Source organism: Rhyacophila brunnea, unplaced genomic scaffold, assembly GCF_057557595.1.
Source record: "Rhyacophila brunnea isolate RB1 unplaced genomic scaffold, BYU_Rbru_1.0 scaffold_7, whole genome shotgun sequence".
In the NCBI taxonomy this organism is placed as follows: domain Eukaryota; kingdom Metazoa; phylum Arthropoda; class Insecta; order Trichoptera; family Rhyacophilidae; genus Rhyacophila; species Rhyacophila brunnea.
Genome location: NW_028233339.1, coordinates 27,607,032 through 27,627,036, shown reverse-complemented (window position 1 = coordinate 27,627,036; position 20,005 = coordinate 27,607,032). Strand labels below are relative to the sequence as shown.

General features: G+C 31.5%; 1 protein-coding gene across 2 annotated transcripts in view; it reads left to right on the top strand.

Annotated features, from left to right (window-relative positions):
- Window positions 1-20,005, top strand: part of Nos (Nitric oxide synthase) — a 294,071-nt gene that overhangs the window by 230,306 nt on the left and 43,760 nt on the right. For both annotated transcript variants that reach the window (XM_085958109.1, XM_085958108.1), the window contains exon 13: window positions 3,767-3,831. In XM_085958109.1, coding sequence (XP_085814235.1) covers window positions 3,767-3,831 — 65 coding nt within the window. The remainder of the gene's footprint in view (window positions 1-3,766; window positions 3,832-20,005) is intronic.

Genomic DNA, 20,005 nt, shown 5'->3' with positions numbered 1-20,005 from the left:
CTATTTAGAATATGAATTTTATTAGTTTTTTTTAATAAATCTTTTATAGAGCTACGCAATAGTTCATATTTTGTTCACTTGTCACTTTTGTTATTAATTTTCTTATTCTTCATCTATATTTTTGTTTATGTGTAGTCAATAAATCTATATATTATTTGATTCAACGATATCTGAAAGGTGTTTTCTCCTATTGTGATCTCAGATAGAGGTAATTTGATATTGTGGCATATAACGTAGGTTTTGTTCAGTCCGCCAAATATATGACGTTAAGTGGAAACACCAAATCATTTCATTTTCGTTATATCAATGATCGGTCAAATAATGGACGAAGAACTTGCAACAAAAAAGTTATTTTTTCTTCTTTTGTATTAGTAAATATAAATCATTTATCACATTGTTTATTATATTGAAGTCTGTTTATCTTTCGGTTAGAATCACTACGAAAATAAAGCGTGGGAAAATGTTCTATGTATATAAATACGTTAAATAAAATTTCCATTCATTAATAAAATATATCGTTACTCGGAAATTTTGGCAAAAGATTTACTTGAAAATGTGGATTATTTTTATTTAACCCAAAGACAATGAGGAAAATATTTCCTAGAATACGTAACCTGGAAGTGATAGGTAGTTAAAAATGACTATTAAAACTAATAGTTAAATTAGCTTTTCGCTTTTCTGATTCATTTATGGCATTTTAAAAACTGTAATCAGCTCAATAAAAAAATTGATTCACCGATTAGTAATTAATTTAAAAAAATAATAAATGTATCTGAATATGTTGTCCGATACATGTACATTATTCGAAATACCTCAGAAAGATACCTATTATAAAAAAAGAAAATTAAAGATAACTGCTACCTATGCGCTATATTATCAACATTTTTAGACCATACCTCAGCTGAGGCATGGTCTAAAAAGTCGTGACTAGGCGATACGCGGATTGTGCAAATGACGCGAACCAAACGAAATATAATTTGTCATAAAAATCCAACATGAGTCCATTTAATGTTTGGTTTATTGTTATATTACTAATAATAATAGTACATTCATTGACATGTTTTCTTTTTCAAGTACATGCGGAATGTTTTTTAGTCATCTTACACGATTTAAGAATATATTCCTCCGACGCCGTCACAAAACAAATTGACGTGTTTACAAGTCGACTATCGCTCTCCGAATGGCAACGCGGCCAAAATTACGTCTCACATAGTGTTGAAAATTATTTGCCGTTTCACTTATGTACGCTCTTAATATTTATGACCGGCTGTTGTGGTTTGAATGAAGGTATTAACAATATGTATCTACATTGATTTTAGATAGTGTCAGGATATTCCCAAATTTTAGTTGTAATGTATTAATATGTAGGCAACACCTAATTTAGTTAACTTGATCCTCAAGCCTATGGCATTTATAAAGAATTAACACAATGATATCTATTGAGCGGCCTACTATCGCGAAAAAGTTGTTATTGTAGTCGGTGAGCCACGGATCTGAATTTCGCTGAGTGGGTTAAATTTATATGTTTTTGTTTCAATCAATCTGTTTATATTTATACAGGGCATGGGTCCAATGGGGTTGGGTGATTCCTCTGAAACCAATTGTCGTAAAATAAGGTCCGATAACGTCTGTCTATACCGTAGACTTATATATTACGATTCGTCTTACAGCGGATATAGTGATTCTACTAACTCCGTAGTCTACGTTGTGAAGTAATAATTATTTGTTCAACATCAATGTGAATTTTTACAACGTTTTTATTAGGTCATAGTATTGTTTGTCCGGTGATTTTTTATCCAGTACAAATCTTGCAATCGATTGTTAACTAACATCCCGACTAGCTAGACATTTGAAACTTTTAGAATATATCAGAACACGATGCCAATGCATTCTTTTAATACCTTTAGCCATCTTTAAGTAGAATTGAATTCATTTTCAGTTAATTTTGTTTTGTATGAAAAGTTATTTCGAAAGAATTCCGTAAAAAGTAAAATACTATTATTGGTTGCTAGGGGTCTGGGGTCCTAGCAACTAAATTATTAATATATACGTGCGTTACTATGGAAGTCGATGAGAACTGTCAAAATGACATTTCAGTATTCTATGTTTATTCAGTATTTCTATCAAGTAAGTACAAATCTTTTTGATCGTTTACGCTAGTCAAGTGAAGTTTATATGATTCAACAGAAAATTTAAAAACGTAGTATATAAAAAGTTCTTTTTATCTTATAATTATTATATTATTATAATATTGTTAGATAATAATATAATAGATAAAAACAATATCTATGCTTTATATTGCAAGCCCATTTATACATTTTTAATTAAAAGTTTTTGAAGTCTAAATTAATATATTCATTTAAAAACACTTTATTTTCCGTCGTAGATCTTAAAAACTATGAATTCATTTTGCAAGTATAATGAATGCAATATGTCTTAAAAGTAATTTTTCACATTTTTATTAAGTGAAATTTTAAACATAGGATTTCTAATTGGTATTTTTTTAAATAAATTTATTCAACAACTACCCATTACTTTTTAATCACAATGATAATAATGTACTTTTTTGTCAATAATGTACAAACTATTCAAAGAAATGATGCGTATTGTGTTACTACTGCATTTAATATTAATATTCTTTTCTTTATACCATGTCCGATCCTATTAAGATCGCATAGGCCACCACGAGAAATTTGTAGTTACCGAATTTGTTTTTACGAGAAATGGATGTTATCCACTTACCACATCCACACAATTTATTATACCCATACTCTGATTTAAACACAAATTGAAAAATAATATGAGTGTATTTGCCAGACCCAGACTTCGAACCTGGGACCCACAATGTTATAGACTGACGCTTAAACCGCTCGGCCATCATGGGCGTATAGATATATATATATATATAATATTAAATAATATTAATATACTGAGAGTTTACTGAGAGCTTCGGATATTCACCCAATGTAAGAACTTTATATTGATATACCTACATTTGAGACTTGATTATCGTTCATCTAATGTCAATTGAATCAACTTTTACCTAAAAATACTTTAAATGCGCATACAATATCATAACTGAGGATATAAGAAAACCATCTATAAAATACTTGGTTCATTGACTGTCAAACATTAAATAATTATTGGTTGATTCTAATGTTCGCAAACTCCATTGAACGAAATGATATCTGATCATTATTATATGTTTGAAGTATTTCTTCATCACCAATTAAATTTTTACTTATTGAACACTATTTAAATCATTAATTAAAATAAAACAGAATATGCAATAGGTACTTATTTCGTCCACTGTAATAGAACATTTTCAACTTGATCGATATTAAATTACGTGGAATGATTGTTATTTATTGTGTTTTATTTTAATTATTACAATGTCTTTCCTTCATTACCTGACAATTATCGTCCATTCAAAGCAAAAAAATATATTCTATCTGCCGTAATTAATATGACGGGCGGATTTTCGTGAATATCTCAGAATAAAAGTTTACGGAGATTACCCTTAACTAATTATTTGAGATTTATTTTACTGTGATGTAAATAATATGTATATATTTATATAATACAAACAAAATGCTTTTAATTTGATTAAATATAAAGACTTTTTTTAACAACATATAATTCACATTAATTCATTACACTAGTTAACGTTAATTTTATTTTTCTAATGTCATCGCAAGTTTCTTCGTTATATTTCTGTTATTAAAATAACATATTAATAATACTTATTTTTTTTATATAATTTCAGACCTTTGCAAGAGACTTATATGCGGTGAGGATGAACGACGAAGCCGGTGGCGAAGAGGGACTAAGGTAAAAAAAACATTAATCTACCTACCTTATATAATTAAAACAAACATTATATAATTTATATCCCGGACTTAATTGTTAATGTCTATCATATTTTATATGTATTATAAACTATATACATAACTCTGCAGCTTCGTTATAGGACAAATTTTCAATTCATTTATTTTAATGATCTACTGACACTAAGGTCCGTTTCAGACGGGACACTGGTGTCGCGCTCGTTTACAATATAGAAGGCCTTTGTATTCGAATAAAGGGGCTTTTGTATTATGTTTATGAATGCCCCAGAGCTAATGAGTCAACGCATAATTTTGCGTTGTAAATTAGAACATAAAACTAGCTGCGGTAATAAAAACGAGTGTATCGGCGGCTTGAGAATGTAGCGGCAGACGGAAAAGTGTACCGGACACGCGTTGACTCATTAGCTCTGGGGCATTCATAAACATAATACAAAGGCCTCCTTATTATATATGAGCGCCACACCGGTGTTCCGTCTGAAACGGCCCTAATAGTGAATCATTTAAATGCGGCAGTCGTTTCAATTTAAAAATCCAGATTTCCGATTAAATATATTTTATTCAGTTTAACAATGGTAACTTTTAATTGACACGCTTCTAATGATGATCAATAAAATTATTGACATTTTTACACTTACGTATAGAAATAGTATAACGACAAAAAAGTCACCAACTCGTAACTAACCGAAGCAGCATCTGACGAACCTGTATATATACAGCTGGGTCTGTTCATATACATATGATTCTCTCATAAATAGGTGAATAATGATTAACGTGTAACCTATATTTATGTATTACTAGCTGACCCGGCAAACTTCGTACCGCCTCAGAATCAATAATCTTGTGTTAACTTATTAGTTGAATTAAATTCAGTTTTTTATTAAGTTAAAATTAAAATGAATACTCAAAATGAATAAGTTCAATAAATGTGCAAAAATCAAATCAAAATGAAAAGTATTTTAATTATATGGAACTGTACAAACTGTACATACACGATGACCGCATGGATTAAGCGCCGGTTTATAGTGTCGAGGGTCCCATGTTTGAATCCTGGGTCTGGTAAGTTCACATATTGTAACTCAATTTCAATTCAATGATGACTACCGAGCCAACCTTCAATCGTAAATTGTGCGGTGGCAAGCCAAGCAGATCAAATGAGTTTAAAAATTTAGTTGGATAGTTGGTTGCTTCGTCTTCGTTTGTTACACAGTCGATAGATTTGAAGGAATGCAGTGGACCAACGATTTGATTTTGAATTGTGAAGTTTAAGTGATCCACATCTTTGTTCTTTACCGCAAGAATGCTCGTTCACTCAACCAATTGTCATGTTTGTGATTAGCAATGATGTTCGGTAACACTTTGTTGATGAGTTCGTCCTTAGTTGAGAAGAAATTGGAAAAATTCAGCGGAAACGAAATCAATCCGCTCGATTCATCGACAGGAACACGGCCGTTACCGATAGTCAGCAATTGCTTGGAGAAATCTTCGGCAGATGGATCGTTTAGCAATGCAACTCGCATGTTTGTCGTCAGCTGAAGTATCTTCACATAGTACCACAGAGTCGATGATTTGAGGCAAGCATTTATTTCATCAGCAGCGGTCGATCTTGGAAGTGGAGTGTTTGGCGAAAGTTGCTAGATAGTAGAATCATTGCGCCTCCAAAACTTCTTTGTGACACATGTATTCGATCAAAAGCAAAGCCTGGTTATGTATCTCCTCATTCACCTCGAGATCGGGATTCCCTGAACTGACACAAATTCGATGTAAAATGTCTTCTGACATGTCATCCTTTCACTTGTTCCACAGTTCAGGTGGATTCGATGGGAAGCATGTCGAAATAATGATATCAAATAATGTGCGTATCTGACTTGGAGATGCAGAAACAATTGCTTCAGCGATTATAATATCCCAATGAGTATCGTTTCAAGCAAATTGAGCTGTTGACATGAAGCACGAAATGTTGGGCACACTACACCATTGACAGTTAGACATTTCGACTATCATTCTTTCTTTTGTTTATTTGTTTCTGTCATGTATCAGAGATGGCGTTGTATACGGATTTAATTTTTTTGCGATTTTCTTTTATTTTCGAATGCGCGAAGTTTTCATCGTTCAAATTCATCGATGTCAGTGAAAAGCCTTTCCATACAAAATGTATGAAAAAATTAATTTTCTTCATAATTTATTTTTTCCGTGATTTATCCAATGTTTTAATAGTTATTCTGCTATTCGGAGCGAAGACAAATCCAACAAATCAAAGATTATAAAAATCGGTCCGGCCGTTCTTGGGTTATAAATGGTGTAACTAACTCGACTTTGTTATATATATATAGATAATAAATAATGTAATTAATTGCAATAAGGGTGCATATTGTAACTTCATGGCTTTGCAGCATAATACCCCGTTTACACGTGCATGGATTTACTGTTGGCAGTAATATTATAGTGGCCATAACAAGAAAATGTATGGTTAAACATTTATTACCCTGCAGTTGGCAAGATTGCATGCATGAATTAAAAAAAAATTGAAAGCTTCTGTATTTTCATGTGACAGTAGGATTTTTTCGATATGCGCGTGCGCAGTAGAATGATAGTGGTGAACCTGCCGGCAAACAAACGAACTACAAACGAATTTTCAGGTTGACCGATTTTCACTATCTGTCAAATAGTACGAAATAGTACATAAAATGACAACATCCCGTCTCGCTCACTCTTAAATAATGAATTGGAGAGACAGTCAAAACTTTTACGTGTAAACAGTTGTCACGATCGTTTAAAATACTTACTCACTAGTGCTGCCAGTAAATCCATGCAAGTGTACAGGCGCTATATTATTCTACTTATTTGTTCGAGCAGTGCGCTCAAATATTGTCACATATCTACAAACATAATGCCTTGTCCACATGGCGCGTTTTGACTCGCGCGCATTCTAAGTACATGTGACCTCATTGAGCTGTCCACTTGCACTCGCGCCGTGATGACTGACGGTGACCAGTTGAGGTGTCTACTTTAACGTTGAGATTTTCTATAAAAGAGTATGCTCAATGTAAATCAATGCTAACCATTCAAATTTAAACTCAGTAAAATAATGTAATAAATATTTTTGATATTCTTGATTATCTAACACTTGTATACTTATCCAAATAGAATATAACATATTTTAGTGATAAGCAACTGACAACTCGCGGGCCGCATGAGGCATCCAAGATAATTTTCTGTGACCCAAAAAGATTTTGTTATATTAATATATCTATAATGTAAAATAAATTATAATTTTGCGGCCCCCATTATGTTGGTACTTGTGCGAAGAAGGGTTTCTGATCATTGACATATTTGTATATTACGTATTATTTTAATCATAATCATAGATAAAAATACGTGTTTAACCAAATTAATGATGGGAATTTTCCTTCCCGCTTTAAGTTGAGACAGTGAGTACTTACTTTATATGAAAATATAACATGAAAATATATTATATAAATTTTCTCATATTCCCTGGTTCTTGTAAATTGCTCTGTTAACATATTCATGCAATGCGTCAGTTGTCTTTTTTTATCAAGAAAGATTTCATCACACTTTTATTTGCATATAAGCCGACTTTTTCTGCGTCTGTAGGCAAGCGGACGAGAAATTATTCATCTTTTTGCAAAAAAAAAAAAAAAAACGAAACTGCATGAGAATTCTGAAGTGAGCGTGTGAATTTTAATATTTTTAACATTCGTCAGTTGGAGATAGATGAAAATTCAGAGTGACGTAATGTAGATAATAATAATTCCACCAAATATATCAAAGCTGCATTTTATTTTATTGCTAGCTTGAATAGTCAATGTCGAACTCGATCGTAACTTGACGTCAAATTTTTTTTTTCATTGGTTCCAAAACCCGATATGAATTTTGACCGCCCCACAAAGATCTTTTATGAGAAATATTAACTATTTGGTCAACCCATTATGTTCATACTCTGAGTCGAACACGCGCAATGAAAATCATAATATGAATTTAACAGACCCAGGATTGAAACTCGAAATTCACGACCTCATAAGTAGAATTAATAGTTAGGTACCACTCGTCCATCGCGGGTGCTATATTGTTGTTAATTTTGGACTACATATATATCTATAAATGTAAATCCATGAGATGTGTGATAATAAATTGTGTATTCAAGTCTCATTCGGTACAAATATTTTTCTATTCTTTAAACGTTTGCTTCTTACATGTTCCAAAATATGTTTATTCAATAAAGAATATTACATTCTCAAATATAAATTAATACACTAAATATTAAATTATTGAATAATGAGCGCCCTTTTAGTATCATAATATGTTTGCTTCTGAGGTGTTTCTAAATTATGTATGTTCAATAAAGAATGTCAGACTCTCGAATCTTATGCATTATTTGACGAATAAAAAGATAGTTTATAAAATTATTAGCAAGTGTACATGGACGTCAAGACTAAAATTCTGTAAAATTCTGACGTTCGATAGTAATCAATGTATTGCATATTATTGGTACCTTGATTCAAACCAGATGCGCTTCAGTTGCATGACTATTTTGCTAATTTCGTCGTAATAAGGTAGGTGACTCAATTTGTAGAGAATATTGACCGGAATTCGATATTTGTAGTTAAGATGTAGACAGGTCCCGTCCGGCGTCATGTATTATTTTTAATAGATTGTATTTAATTTCTGAAGTATTCCAAGTTATACTATTATAAGTTACCTGTGTGTATGATTGTCATGAAAATTTTAATAATAAACATATTTTTCATTGGATATCATTTTACAATGTTTACATAATAACATATATTTCCATAGGTATGTATCCAAAAATGGAGTGATAGATTTATTATTTCACTCACCAACTAGTATTTTCGCTGAAGGATTATATTTTTTAATTACAAAGCGTTGGTAATGCACACATTTCAAATGCTTTCAAAGGCTGTATGTTTCAATCAGTGCAAAACACTACCAATTTTAGTAAAAAATATATTTTCATGAAAACTTCATTCAATAAACTTATTTTTGTAAAAACATACATAAGTATATGAATAAACTAGTCGACATAACTGGGTAATTTTATTGTACAATTATTTCAATATTATAAAGTTTTGTTAAATATTCACTTCACTTTTCCCTGTATTATATTAGCTTTCATATATTTCGATCGACCTCTATCAGTTTGTCAATAAAGTCAGCATATTAACCGTTTTAAGCTTTTTGAGTAGGTACCATCGGATAATCTGGAATCGTGTGAATTTGTCCGATAATAATTGATATATTGTGTTATTCTTAAATTATATTCAGATCTCTTGTATGACTTCCATATCAAGTCTTTTACGTGACACTATTACATCACGTTTTCTTTTCATGTTGACTTGTCATAGCAGATACTCTATATCTGATACTATTGAGATGAATTAAAAGCTCGTCCACAATACTTCAACGCAAAGGTTAATGCATTTTAATGTTACCTAATAAAACTCCGCACGATATCAAACACACTCTGAATTACAGACACGGGAAATATAGTAGCGGTAATATTAAATGTAGAAGGGGGGTTTTAGTTCCAGAAACGACCGTGGTGATGTAAAAGGCTCGACATAAAAGTCGCACTGTAGTCTTTTTGTTTTTTTTAACCTGGTTTTTTATAATATTAATATTATCGACCGAGGGTACATGGAATTTAAAAATTTAAATTATAATGGTTTTAAGTTTTGTACTATTCTATTTGAGTCGTTGTTTGCGACCCGGGTTTCGCCTTTCAGTAACTTCAACCACTATGGTAAATATACACTGATAACGAATGCAATTAATTCTTGCTCATAATAAAGTAAATTAAAGTAATAAAGTAGGTAAAAACTTCTATTACATACCTACTAAGTAAAGGATCAAGTATAAAAAATAAAACAAAACATTGTGAATAGTTAAAGTGTTTATATTGTATGATAAATACAGTGAAAACAAAGTGATATTAAAACTAATTTATAATTATTAACACAATTGTATTTGCTTTACGAAAGTGTAGAAAGCCTTGCACGACGATTATTGTAACTTCATCTATAAACACTATGACATATAACCCCGTATTCTAAGAACAGCGCACACCCTATAGTAGTAATCTGCATACAGAATCTCATCGCAAGTCCCACTTCCGTCCAAGCATAATCTCTTTAGCGACGATAAGATAAACTTGACGCCTATCATCTCTCCGCCCACTCCAGGCTTGGTACATCTCACCCCAGCTCAACTTTTTCTTGTGCTGGCATCAAAACTCGCAACGGTTTGCAATGAGGGTCTGACGTACAACCGTGGACCCCTTCTCGTCATCCCATCGTGAGTGTTTTTGTCACAAATTGTAATATATAATTAAAATAACATTATTATCTATTGCCTCGAAAATGGTTTCTTCGTATATTTGACATAGTCAATATTTTTTAACATTTTAAAAATAAAATTAGCATGATTTGCCAATGGCGTCTCCAATTTTTTATTTTATTTTTTCAGTTATCATATTGGAGTGTATATAGAGAATTATAACTTGTTTCTAAAAGAAGGAAATTATACATTTTTTGTTGATTTGTCAATACTTTACGAAAATACAAACTGCAGCTTTTGTTTCCGGAGCCCTTAAATACAATACAAGCAAAAACACTACTTCGATCATGGCATACGATTATCACATACTATCCAACAACAAGATCTCGTCGATAACAGGAAGTCGCTGTAGTCGCATATAAAAGACTTCAAAGTGACGTACCCGTCAAGGCGGCAACGCGTTTTTAAATAATGTATCGGGTCTCTTTTTAGATGTGACTCCTTTTCTTATTCGCAATAAACCAAAAGTTTACTATTATTAATTCTAACACCACTCCTGATCGTTTTAGTCATATTTTTATTATAAAAAGCATCAAATTACGTCAATTCATAGATCCGTGATCCGTATACCACGGAAACAAAAATTAAATGATAAATTTGGAAGCGTTCCTGATTTGAAAACGTAAGTGTGATTAATCAACTGCACAAGAGAGGCTTGTTAGTTTACATTTTAACGCGTGGACAAAAAGTTCTTGTTCAACAATAAGTAAAATAACTCCATTACGGTCATTGAAAGTTTAATTAATGACATATATATCTTGTTATTTTTATTTTTAAAACGATTTACTGAGATCGTAATAATATCTAACTATTAAAGGTGTATATTAATTAATCGAACATTTTTGGACACATTTTCTAATTCCAATATTAACCTTACTTATGTCAGCAGTATAAAAAATATATAAATAATAAACGCAAAGAAAAATACCCGAAAAGTTTTCTTTCGTCGATGTCTTTCGTATGTGGTAAGTTTGATTTTTATTTAGACTTTCTCCGCGAGCAGCATCAACAACCAACACGGAATCGCTTTTCTTCTCCGCTTAATCTCATTTCCACGAGTTAAAAGTTGGCCTACCCTGGCTATGCCACCGAGTATCAGTGCATACATCCACCGGACGAAGGCGTTACTTCTGCAATCCGCAGATTTACATGAAATTACTGCGACAACTTACTTTTTCGGATGATTGTACATTATGTCGAACAATTTGCGAGGCATTCATATTTACAGCAAACCCTGTTGAGATAATTAAGTAATCGCTGTACATTAAATTTAATTGCTTTAAGAAACCGTAAACCTTGGCGTTTCAAAAACTCCTTCACCAAAAAGTAGGAAACATATTCCTTAAATGACTCTAATAATATTATTTATTTTTCATTCTTTGTGACAATGTGTGCTTATATAAATTACTTATTTTATAAAATCTTACAAACATGATAACCAGTCTTACATTTAGAAAGACATTTTTAATCAAAGAAATTAAGTTTGCTAATAATAAATCTCTTTGCAAAGAAAGCTTGTTTTTTATCAATTTTTGCAAAATGAATTAAAAATATGTTTTATCGTTAGTTAAGTAAAAGAGAAATATTGAAGTTAATAGCCCCACCAAACCACACCCCCTCCGTACCACACCCGGTCTTAATCGGGCGTATTACGGGACGGTACTTTTATGTTTAAGATAGTCTAAATTAAATAATAAAATAAGTAGATACCTAACGATTTGAAGACAATTTGAAAATTCGAATGACAGAGAATGGCATTCTGAGTTTGCTTAAGGGCGTCTTTTTCGTATTTAGCCTAGGGAAGTCACTGCCTAGTTCATTATACCCTCCTAGGGTCTTAATTCTTCGCTGCAATCTACAACCGCCAAATATTATGAGTTGCCAATCCATCAAGTTTAAGGCCGTACCTGTGGTCGTTTATTACCCTTGTGGTACCTCTGCATGACTTTAGTTGACTAGCGGTTGTCCACCCGCCGAGCGATATGTCCAGCTCTTTACCATTTAATTTTCTTTGTGACCTCCAACACTTTGCATAGGTACTCTGCTTTCTTATCCATTGGTGTATTTTGTAGTTTTATTACGTTATGCCCAACATGTACCGTTTTATGCTACGTTGCGCTTCGTATTACGCTATTTTTAAAACAAGCGTTATTATTATTTACATTTAAAAAAAATGATCAATCAAGTGACATTAAATTTATAATTTTTAAATAATTATTATAATATAGATCAAGTAGCTACTCTCTGGAGGTATAGTTTATTTATTATTTGTATTATAAATCTTATTCTTTGATCTATGAATCCTACATTACTAGATGGCGTTGAGAAAATTTGTAGCTACCCTCTTCACACCATCTTCGCGGTTTCCTTAGCCCTCCATCATTCACGGGTCCATAATAAATATTGCAGCATCTTCCTCTCCGTTTTTATACCCTAAGAATTCAACTAAATTTACAGCATTAATAATGTAGTAAAATAAGTATAAATTATTAAACCTATCTCTAAAAAACCTGTAGTATATAATGAATGGTGTATGCACATAATTCTACAAATTCTGTAGACAAATAATATCACTGCTGAATGACAAATAGAGCCGATAAAATACTGTAGCAATCCCAGTGGGCTACAAAATAACGCAATCAAATAATATATCGTACGGTTTGATTTAAATTAAAAATTATTATGATACTATGTCAATATGCATGTTTATTAACATTTTTCATTATAATTATATCTATTTAATGAAATAAAACATGTTTATGTTATCTGTAGATACTGTAGTATTTATGGCGTATTAAATGGTTTAAAATTTACAAAACATAGTATATAGGAACAATGAAGTCTGATTGCGATGGCTGAGCGGTGAAGTGTCGGCTTATAAAGTTGTGAGTGTTCAAATCCTGGATCTGATAAAATCACATGTTATATTTTTTCAATGTGTGTTTGATCCAGAGCCTGGACCTAATAGGTTGAGTAACATTTTTCGTCAAAACACATTTGTTACGAAGCCTCTTCGTCAGGCGGTCATGATCCAGATCGGATTGTAAATGTATTTTTTTAGTATATATGAGCTTAAACAGTACTACTTAATAATATATTTTCTTATATTTTTTGCTTGTGTCACAGTATATTGTATAATATACTTGTATCTCGTATTGAAAATAATTTTACAAAAAAATATCCAACAAAAAAAAATTGTGTGTCCATATTTTGAAATAAATTGGACAATATAACAATGATCATATTATTTAATAAATAAACAGAAACTAAAATTCAGGATTGACAAAACATTAAATATATTGTTATAAGCATCTGAGCCACTCTCGATTTGTTGCAAGGTCTCTCCTTACTGTCTTGGACATAGGTCTTTCGTTGCCACGTAATTCAAATAGACTTAATCAGCTCATCTATCCTGTGAGCTTTTACTCGCTCCTTATGTCTTTCAATATCCATTTGGGTACAATAAGATAATGAGACGTGTCCAGCGATAATCATTACATATTTATTTATTTTTCAATCCCTGCGCGTTATGCTCAACATGCAACTGTCCACACCGCATTGTGTTACTCTCAGTTTTTCACATCGTTTAAATTTAAGACCCATGTTTTTCACCGATACATACGTACTGAAAGAATGAATTATTTTTGTTAAAACTATTATAAGACTTCGTGTCAGTAATTTATTTTTGAAGTTATACTTCTTTTGCCGCGTTTGGGAAATCAGACCAGAGTGTATTTTTGGCGTGTGACATGTAACACATATTTTATTTTTTCACACGAAAAAACGCACTCGATTGGATTCGAACCACCGATTGTTCGGTTATCAGCCGAACGCACTACCTTTACGCCACAGTATGATACTGCAATCGTGACGATTATACAGTACAATGTTATAGTTAAGAATTGTTCTGTTGCCTAGGCAGCGAATTTACTATTGTTGGCCATTTGCAATTTCTTACGTAAACAAACGATTAAACGTCAGATTAACATTTGGTACTTTAAAAATAAAAACAACGAGAAACCATTATATAATTTAGTAATATAAGTTAAAGTGTATAGAAATAAACCAACGGCATTCCAATAAGCGGTTCTTTTTCTTGAGTGTGTAATTTAACAAGATAATTAAGAGGTAGTTAAAGAATCTAGTTTATCACAAGTTTTGTTTTTGTTTTGTTACGCCAAAGAAGTATAACTTCTAACGCGCGTACGTAAGTACACACACAGATTTTTTTATTCAATGGATAATACACAATAATATGTTTTGATAATGTATCATTTATCAATTAATTAATTGAGTTAGCATTTACTTGGTAGAATTCCATTTTACAAGAAATGAAAATATAAATAATATTAAATTCTACAGGTTTCCCTTGAAACGGTAAACGGCTTCACGGTAAACCAGTAGAATTTAATATTATTTATATTTTCATTTCTTGTATCATTTTTCTAAATTCATATTTCTTTGATATAGATAAATGATGTATTTTTGACAATAACATAAAAAGTAACCCCGAAACTCTGAGAATTCGAGATTGAGATATGAATACTAAATATATAATAATTATATGAATAATATTAAAATCTATTATGGATGTCATTATTATCTTAGTCTTAAATTGTCAAACAAACGGGTAATGACGATAAGTCTTTTTATATTCAAATCGTTTTGTCGCAAAATTACATTTCTCCCCTCAATAACATACATCTCGTTGGTAAGTAGTGGATTGATAGACAGCCAGCGACTGCTTAGTAGCAGACGCTTTATCGAATTTGCTGCACGACGCACTCGCGACATTGACTGAGTGAATATTTTGAAAGGAATTCGTCTTACATTTGGAACGAGACTAACCAAATTCCCACACCTCTGATAGCTCACGCGAGTCGTGCTAAACCTTTATAAATTAATCAACATACAGATCAATTGTTTTAACTAATGTCACATAATATTATATCCCTTAAAAAAAACTAAAATAACTGTTTAGCTGCTATGAGTTTTACCAAAATCATAGCGAAAATTACTACTATTCATAAAATAGTCTGGTTGATATAAACAAAAATATTATTCGATATGTTCATTCCATAAAACGAAACGTGCTATTACGTCTGGTAATCGAGACTAAAATAATGCACAACTTTCTATTACTGTACTTAATTACTCGCCTAATTGAAAAGTAAAAACAGTTATTTTACAAGTAAAATCAACGAATTTTCTTTGCGTTGACCTACAGTCAAACGAAGAAAAGCTGTATGTATAGTTTGACATGTTTTTGGTAAATTTGCCGCAGAGGTGGCCATGAGATTTTACAACTTTCTTTTTAGACCAAACCAAACCTAACCTAACATAACCTAACCTAATCTAACCTACCCCAACCAAATATTACCTCATATAATCTTAGTTTGTGATAATGGTGTATCAAAATGTATGAAAATTTCAAATTTTCAATCAACGATTTTTGGATCGAAAAGCCGATGCGCCGACAAAAAAGGTATTTATTATAATTGTCTACATGGAATAAACTGTTTTCGTAAAAAAAATATAAAAGCTCATGGCTACCTCTGCAGCACGATTGCCGTGTTTTTTGACAGTGAGAAATTTCTGATTTATTTCAGCTAACAATGTACTAAAGGTAAATAAATTGAAATAGTATGTAGAGGTTTTTCTTGTATAACGCAAGTGGCCCAATATCCGATTATGGGGTGTAGTTTTTGTGTTTGTCAACTTTACTACCCCTGTTTATATTATATGTTCAGCCAGGTTGCGTTTAGATGTGTCGATGTGGTATTATGTGGGTCTTTACAAAAGGAAACGCGCGTGAGCATTTATATCGTTTTTTTTTTATAAAGCACAATTACTATTACATGGCAGGATGCACATAAATATATTAATCTATGATGTACACTTACAGGTTTATAATAATACCTTTAACTTGATATTTTTATGAAATGACGAGTGTCTCGCAATATCTATATTTTGAAGCTCTCTTGAGTGACGTTTTTTGACGTTTCCGTCTGCTTTTGTCTATGCTCATTTTCAGAACATAGAAATGTCAGTCGTAGGATTGGATAAAACCTCTACACTCCGAGACGTTGGTATTTAAAAGACTGGATGAAGAGATGTTAATTAAATTAAATAAATTAAAAATTATTACGCATACCTCTATTTGACAGTGTCATTAATGGTAGTTCAAATTTAAATTTATAAATTTATTAATACTACCTATCTGTATTGTGGCCCAAGGTGTAAGATAATTTTAATGCAAAATGCGACATTTGTAGATAAAAAAAGAGTAGGTACCTGAATTATTTTTGATTACCTATACAAAAATACCGTTTTCTCAAAAAGTATTATAAGCAGATTTTTTTTAATTCGACGATTTTTTATAATATATCACCCAATTATTTTATTATAATTCATACATCTAAAATTTGTATATATTTTCATGAAACGGAATGTGTACCTATAGAATATTATCAATTGAAAAAACTAACGAGTTATTTTAGTTTTTAAATACATAAGAAATGCAGTTATTACCAATATTATGATTTATATCTGGCATCGGGAGTGATGCAGATAATTCTGAGCTTTGACGATACCTACTCATATACTGTTTGAATCTTTCACGGTTGTTTGTTATCGTGATAGATCTTTGGGTTGTAAATACGAGGAAATAACGTGGAAAAATACGCGGTAACAACCCAAAAATCTATTAATATTCTTACCTGTTAACAATAATAATATATTAATGAAATTATTTGTTATTCAATACTGAATATGCACATTTAAGAATTAAAATATATTTTTACTGAAAAAAAATAATAAAAAAAACTAAAATCATATATATTCATTGTTACATACATATGTAATGAATGGTAGTAGAATTATGATGGAATCATCGATAATTGATTATTTACAATATGTGGTAAAGCCTCATATTGTAAAAAGATAGCTCAAAAGAGTTTTCTTTACGTGGTTTATCCATTCGAGTTTTTATTTTCCCTCTCACCCATTTCAACAAACTGATAAATATACTTGTTTCTAATACTATGTTCTTTGTGAGTATATACTCAGAAAATATGACTACCTGCGTAGTTGCTAAACAAATTCTTTTTAATAATTTATTGTTTGCGTGTTTATGTGTTAACTAAATATTGAAAATATCTAGTAATTATCTCTTAAATCGATATAGAATAAAACAGAATTTTCGGAAGCTATGTGCACCACCCGCTAGCTACAGGTTTCGCATCAACGCTTCTCACTTTCCCCAGGGAACGTCACCTACAACAATAAAAAAACTTTTGCGATCGACCTGGAAGGGGAACCCGAAATGTAATTTACCCGCGAAAACTTTTTTACACAAGACACACTGATATAACATCTTGTAAAAAGCGGGTTCACTAATCTCGTTTTGTTGTTAGTGTTTTCTGGCCAATAAAAATAGAATGGAAATCTTTGCGTCACATTTTAGTATTATAATAAAATTTTCTTTACGTAGTTTTTTGCATCAACTATTGATTTCTGGTGAGAAGTATGGTGGTAGAATAGCAATGATAAAGAAACCTTTTTACACTTGAGAAGTTACAAGAGAATAAGAGAACGTCTTTGTTGTCTTGTTGGCAAGACTAACTGTTCATACTTGTACACAAAACAATTATTACAAGCAGGTAAATCAAATCAATACATTTGATTTTTTTCCATTTGCCATTTTTTGGTAAATTAACTGGACTGTATAAATGGGTAGGTAGGAATAGCGAAAGTGTGGGAGCACGAGCGTTTACCTAAGATATTGAAGTTTTGTGGATGATCTGAATCTCAGAATGTACACTGACGAGCTTGAACACTTGTACTTGTTGGTGGCGTGTAAAATACTAACTGAATCTTTAATCAGTAATCACTCACAATGGGTAATAAGCGATGACATGAATGCCCTAAAACTCACTTGATGAACTAACTCAAAAATTTCTGCAGATATACTTCGCAGCGAAGAATTAGGGACTGAGAATAGTGAAAGATGCTAGGGGAGGTCTTTATCCAAATATTGATGATGATGTTGATATGTGTCGCTACATTTCAAAATCAGCCAAGTCCACCTTTAGGTATTTTTGACTTTTTTTGTGAATAGCTGAATAACTAGTGCTTTGAAACATTTCTGCATTATGAAAATGTGGAATTTATTAATTATAAATATTCTATACTCTAAATAATATAAACTTTCACCCTTGTGACTGTGTATTTGAGAAAACAAAAAGCTGTTTTTCTACTATTCATCTATTATGGACTTGGCTGATTTTTGTAAATCTAGCGACACATAATATATAATAATAGTTTTACTGTTATGCGGATGCGATAGTCGAGTGGTAATGTATCTGATTATGAAGTCGTGGGTCTCGTGGTCTCAAATCCGGGGCCGGATGTGTCACGTGTTCTTTTTCTAGGTATATTTCTATTCAATGCAACCAATAGGTTGAGTAAGTAACTAACGCCGATTTTTCGTTAAAAAGTATGTTAGGATAACTTCTGAAAACGAATACCTACGCTGTATTCAGTAAGTCCTATCAAAGTCAAGTGAGGCTAGCAGATGAATTATACTATGCCCACGTAGTATTAATTGTTTTTTAAAACTTTAAAAATCGTATACACTACGATCACAACCCACGATTTATCAACAAAAATAAGAGAGAAACGAATAAAAGTACCCCGTATCCTTAGCATGTATAGTATTGTTGAAACACTCCTGTTCTATGATTCATAAATGTGTAAATTAACTATCAGTGTCACGATCCTCCCCACAAAATGTGATGTTTACACACCAATAAGCAACGTAGTTACCTTTAGCCAATATATGAAAATAAACAATTGCTTTGAATTTACACAGTTACTTTGTACATGCCTGTGACGGAGACTGTATTGACATTGGAAAAAATCACTTAAATAAAGAAAGGCGTAATATTTATATATATATTTTAAATAGACTTACTTCCAAAATTATACTCACTCAGGGATAACTAACTGTTGCGCTTAACTCACAGAGTTTCCGAGTCGAGAGCAATGCATTACATTAGCAATCTTTTCACAAATTACCAGCAATCTTGATAGGAAAGGAAAGAATCGGAGAATGGAGTTCGCAGAGAGCTATTTATTGAAATCTTTTGTTCGCTGGAGAACAAATAACGGGTGGAAAGATTATTTGCCAGTCTCCTTCGCTTTGTCGATGGAGTGGAATTCAGAGGTCTGTTAACGTCATTAAAGATATCGGAACTGTCATTTTGAAACAAAAAATGGAAATGAATAAAATATTACTATTAGGATTTTAATCAAAATTCATTCGCAACATTTTCTGTAATATTACTACATACTAAAGAAGAATATAAAATATAACATTCAATTATTAAGATTATAATCATTTTTGTTCATTCTAAAAAAGACATTCTTTTTAAATATTGCATAATATATTCAAATATATTAATCTTTACATAGTAAGGTAGACATCGATATATATTGTAATCGTTTTCAAACATTAAACTAATACTAAAAAAAGATTTGAAGGGAAATTAATAGGTTATTAAAATCTTTTGATACTACTCACGTAGGTACACTGGAATACATTGGAACCGTGAGCAATTCGCTGATTATTGGTATAGTTTTTTATAATACCTGTCGGTGTTACTGATAAATGATTCCACTATATTATTAAAAATATTTTTTAAGAAAGTGTGATGTTATCACGCAAGTTGCATGAAGCGGAAAATGCAAAAGTTATAAAACAGGAAATGGTTTAATTATGTCTG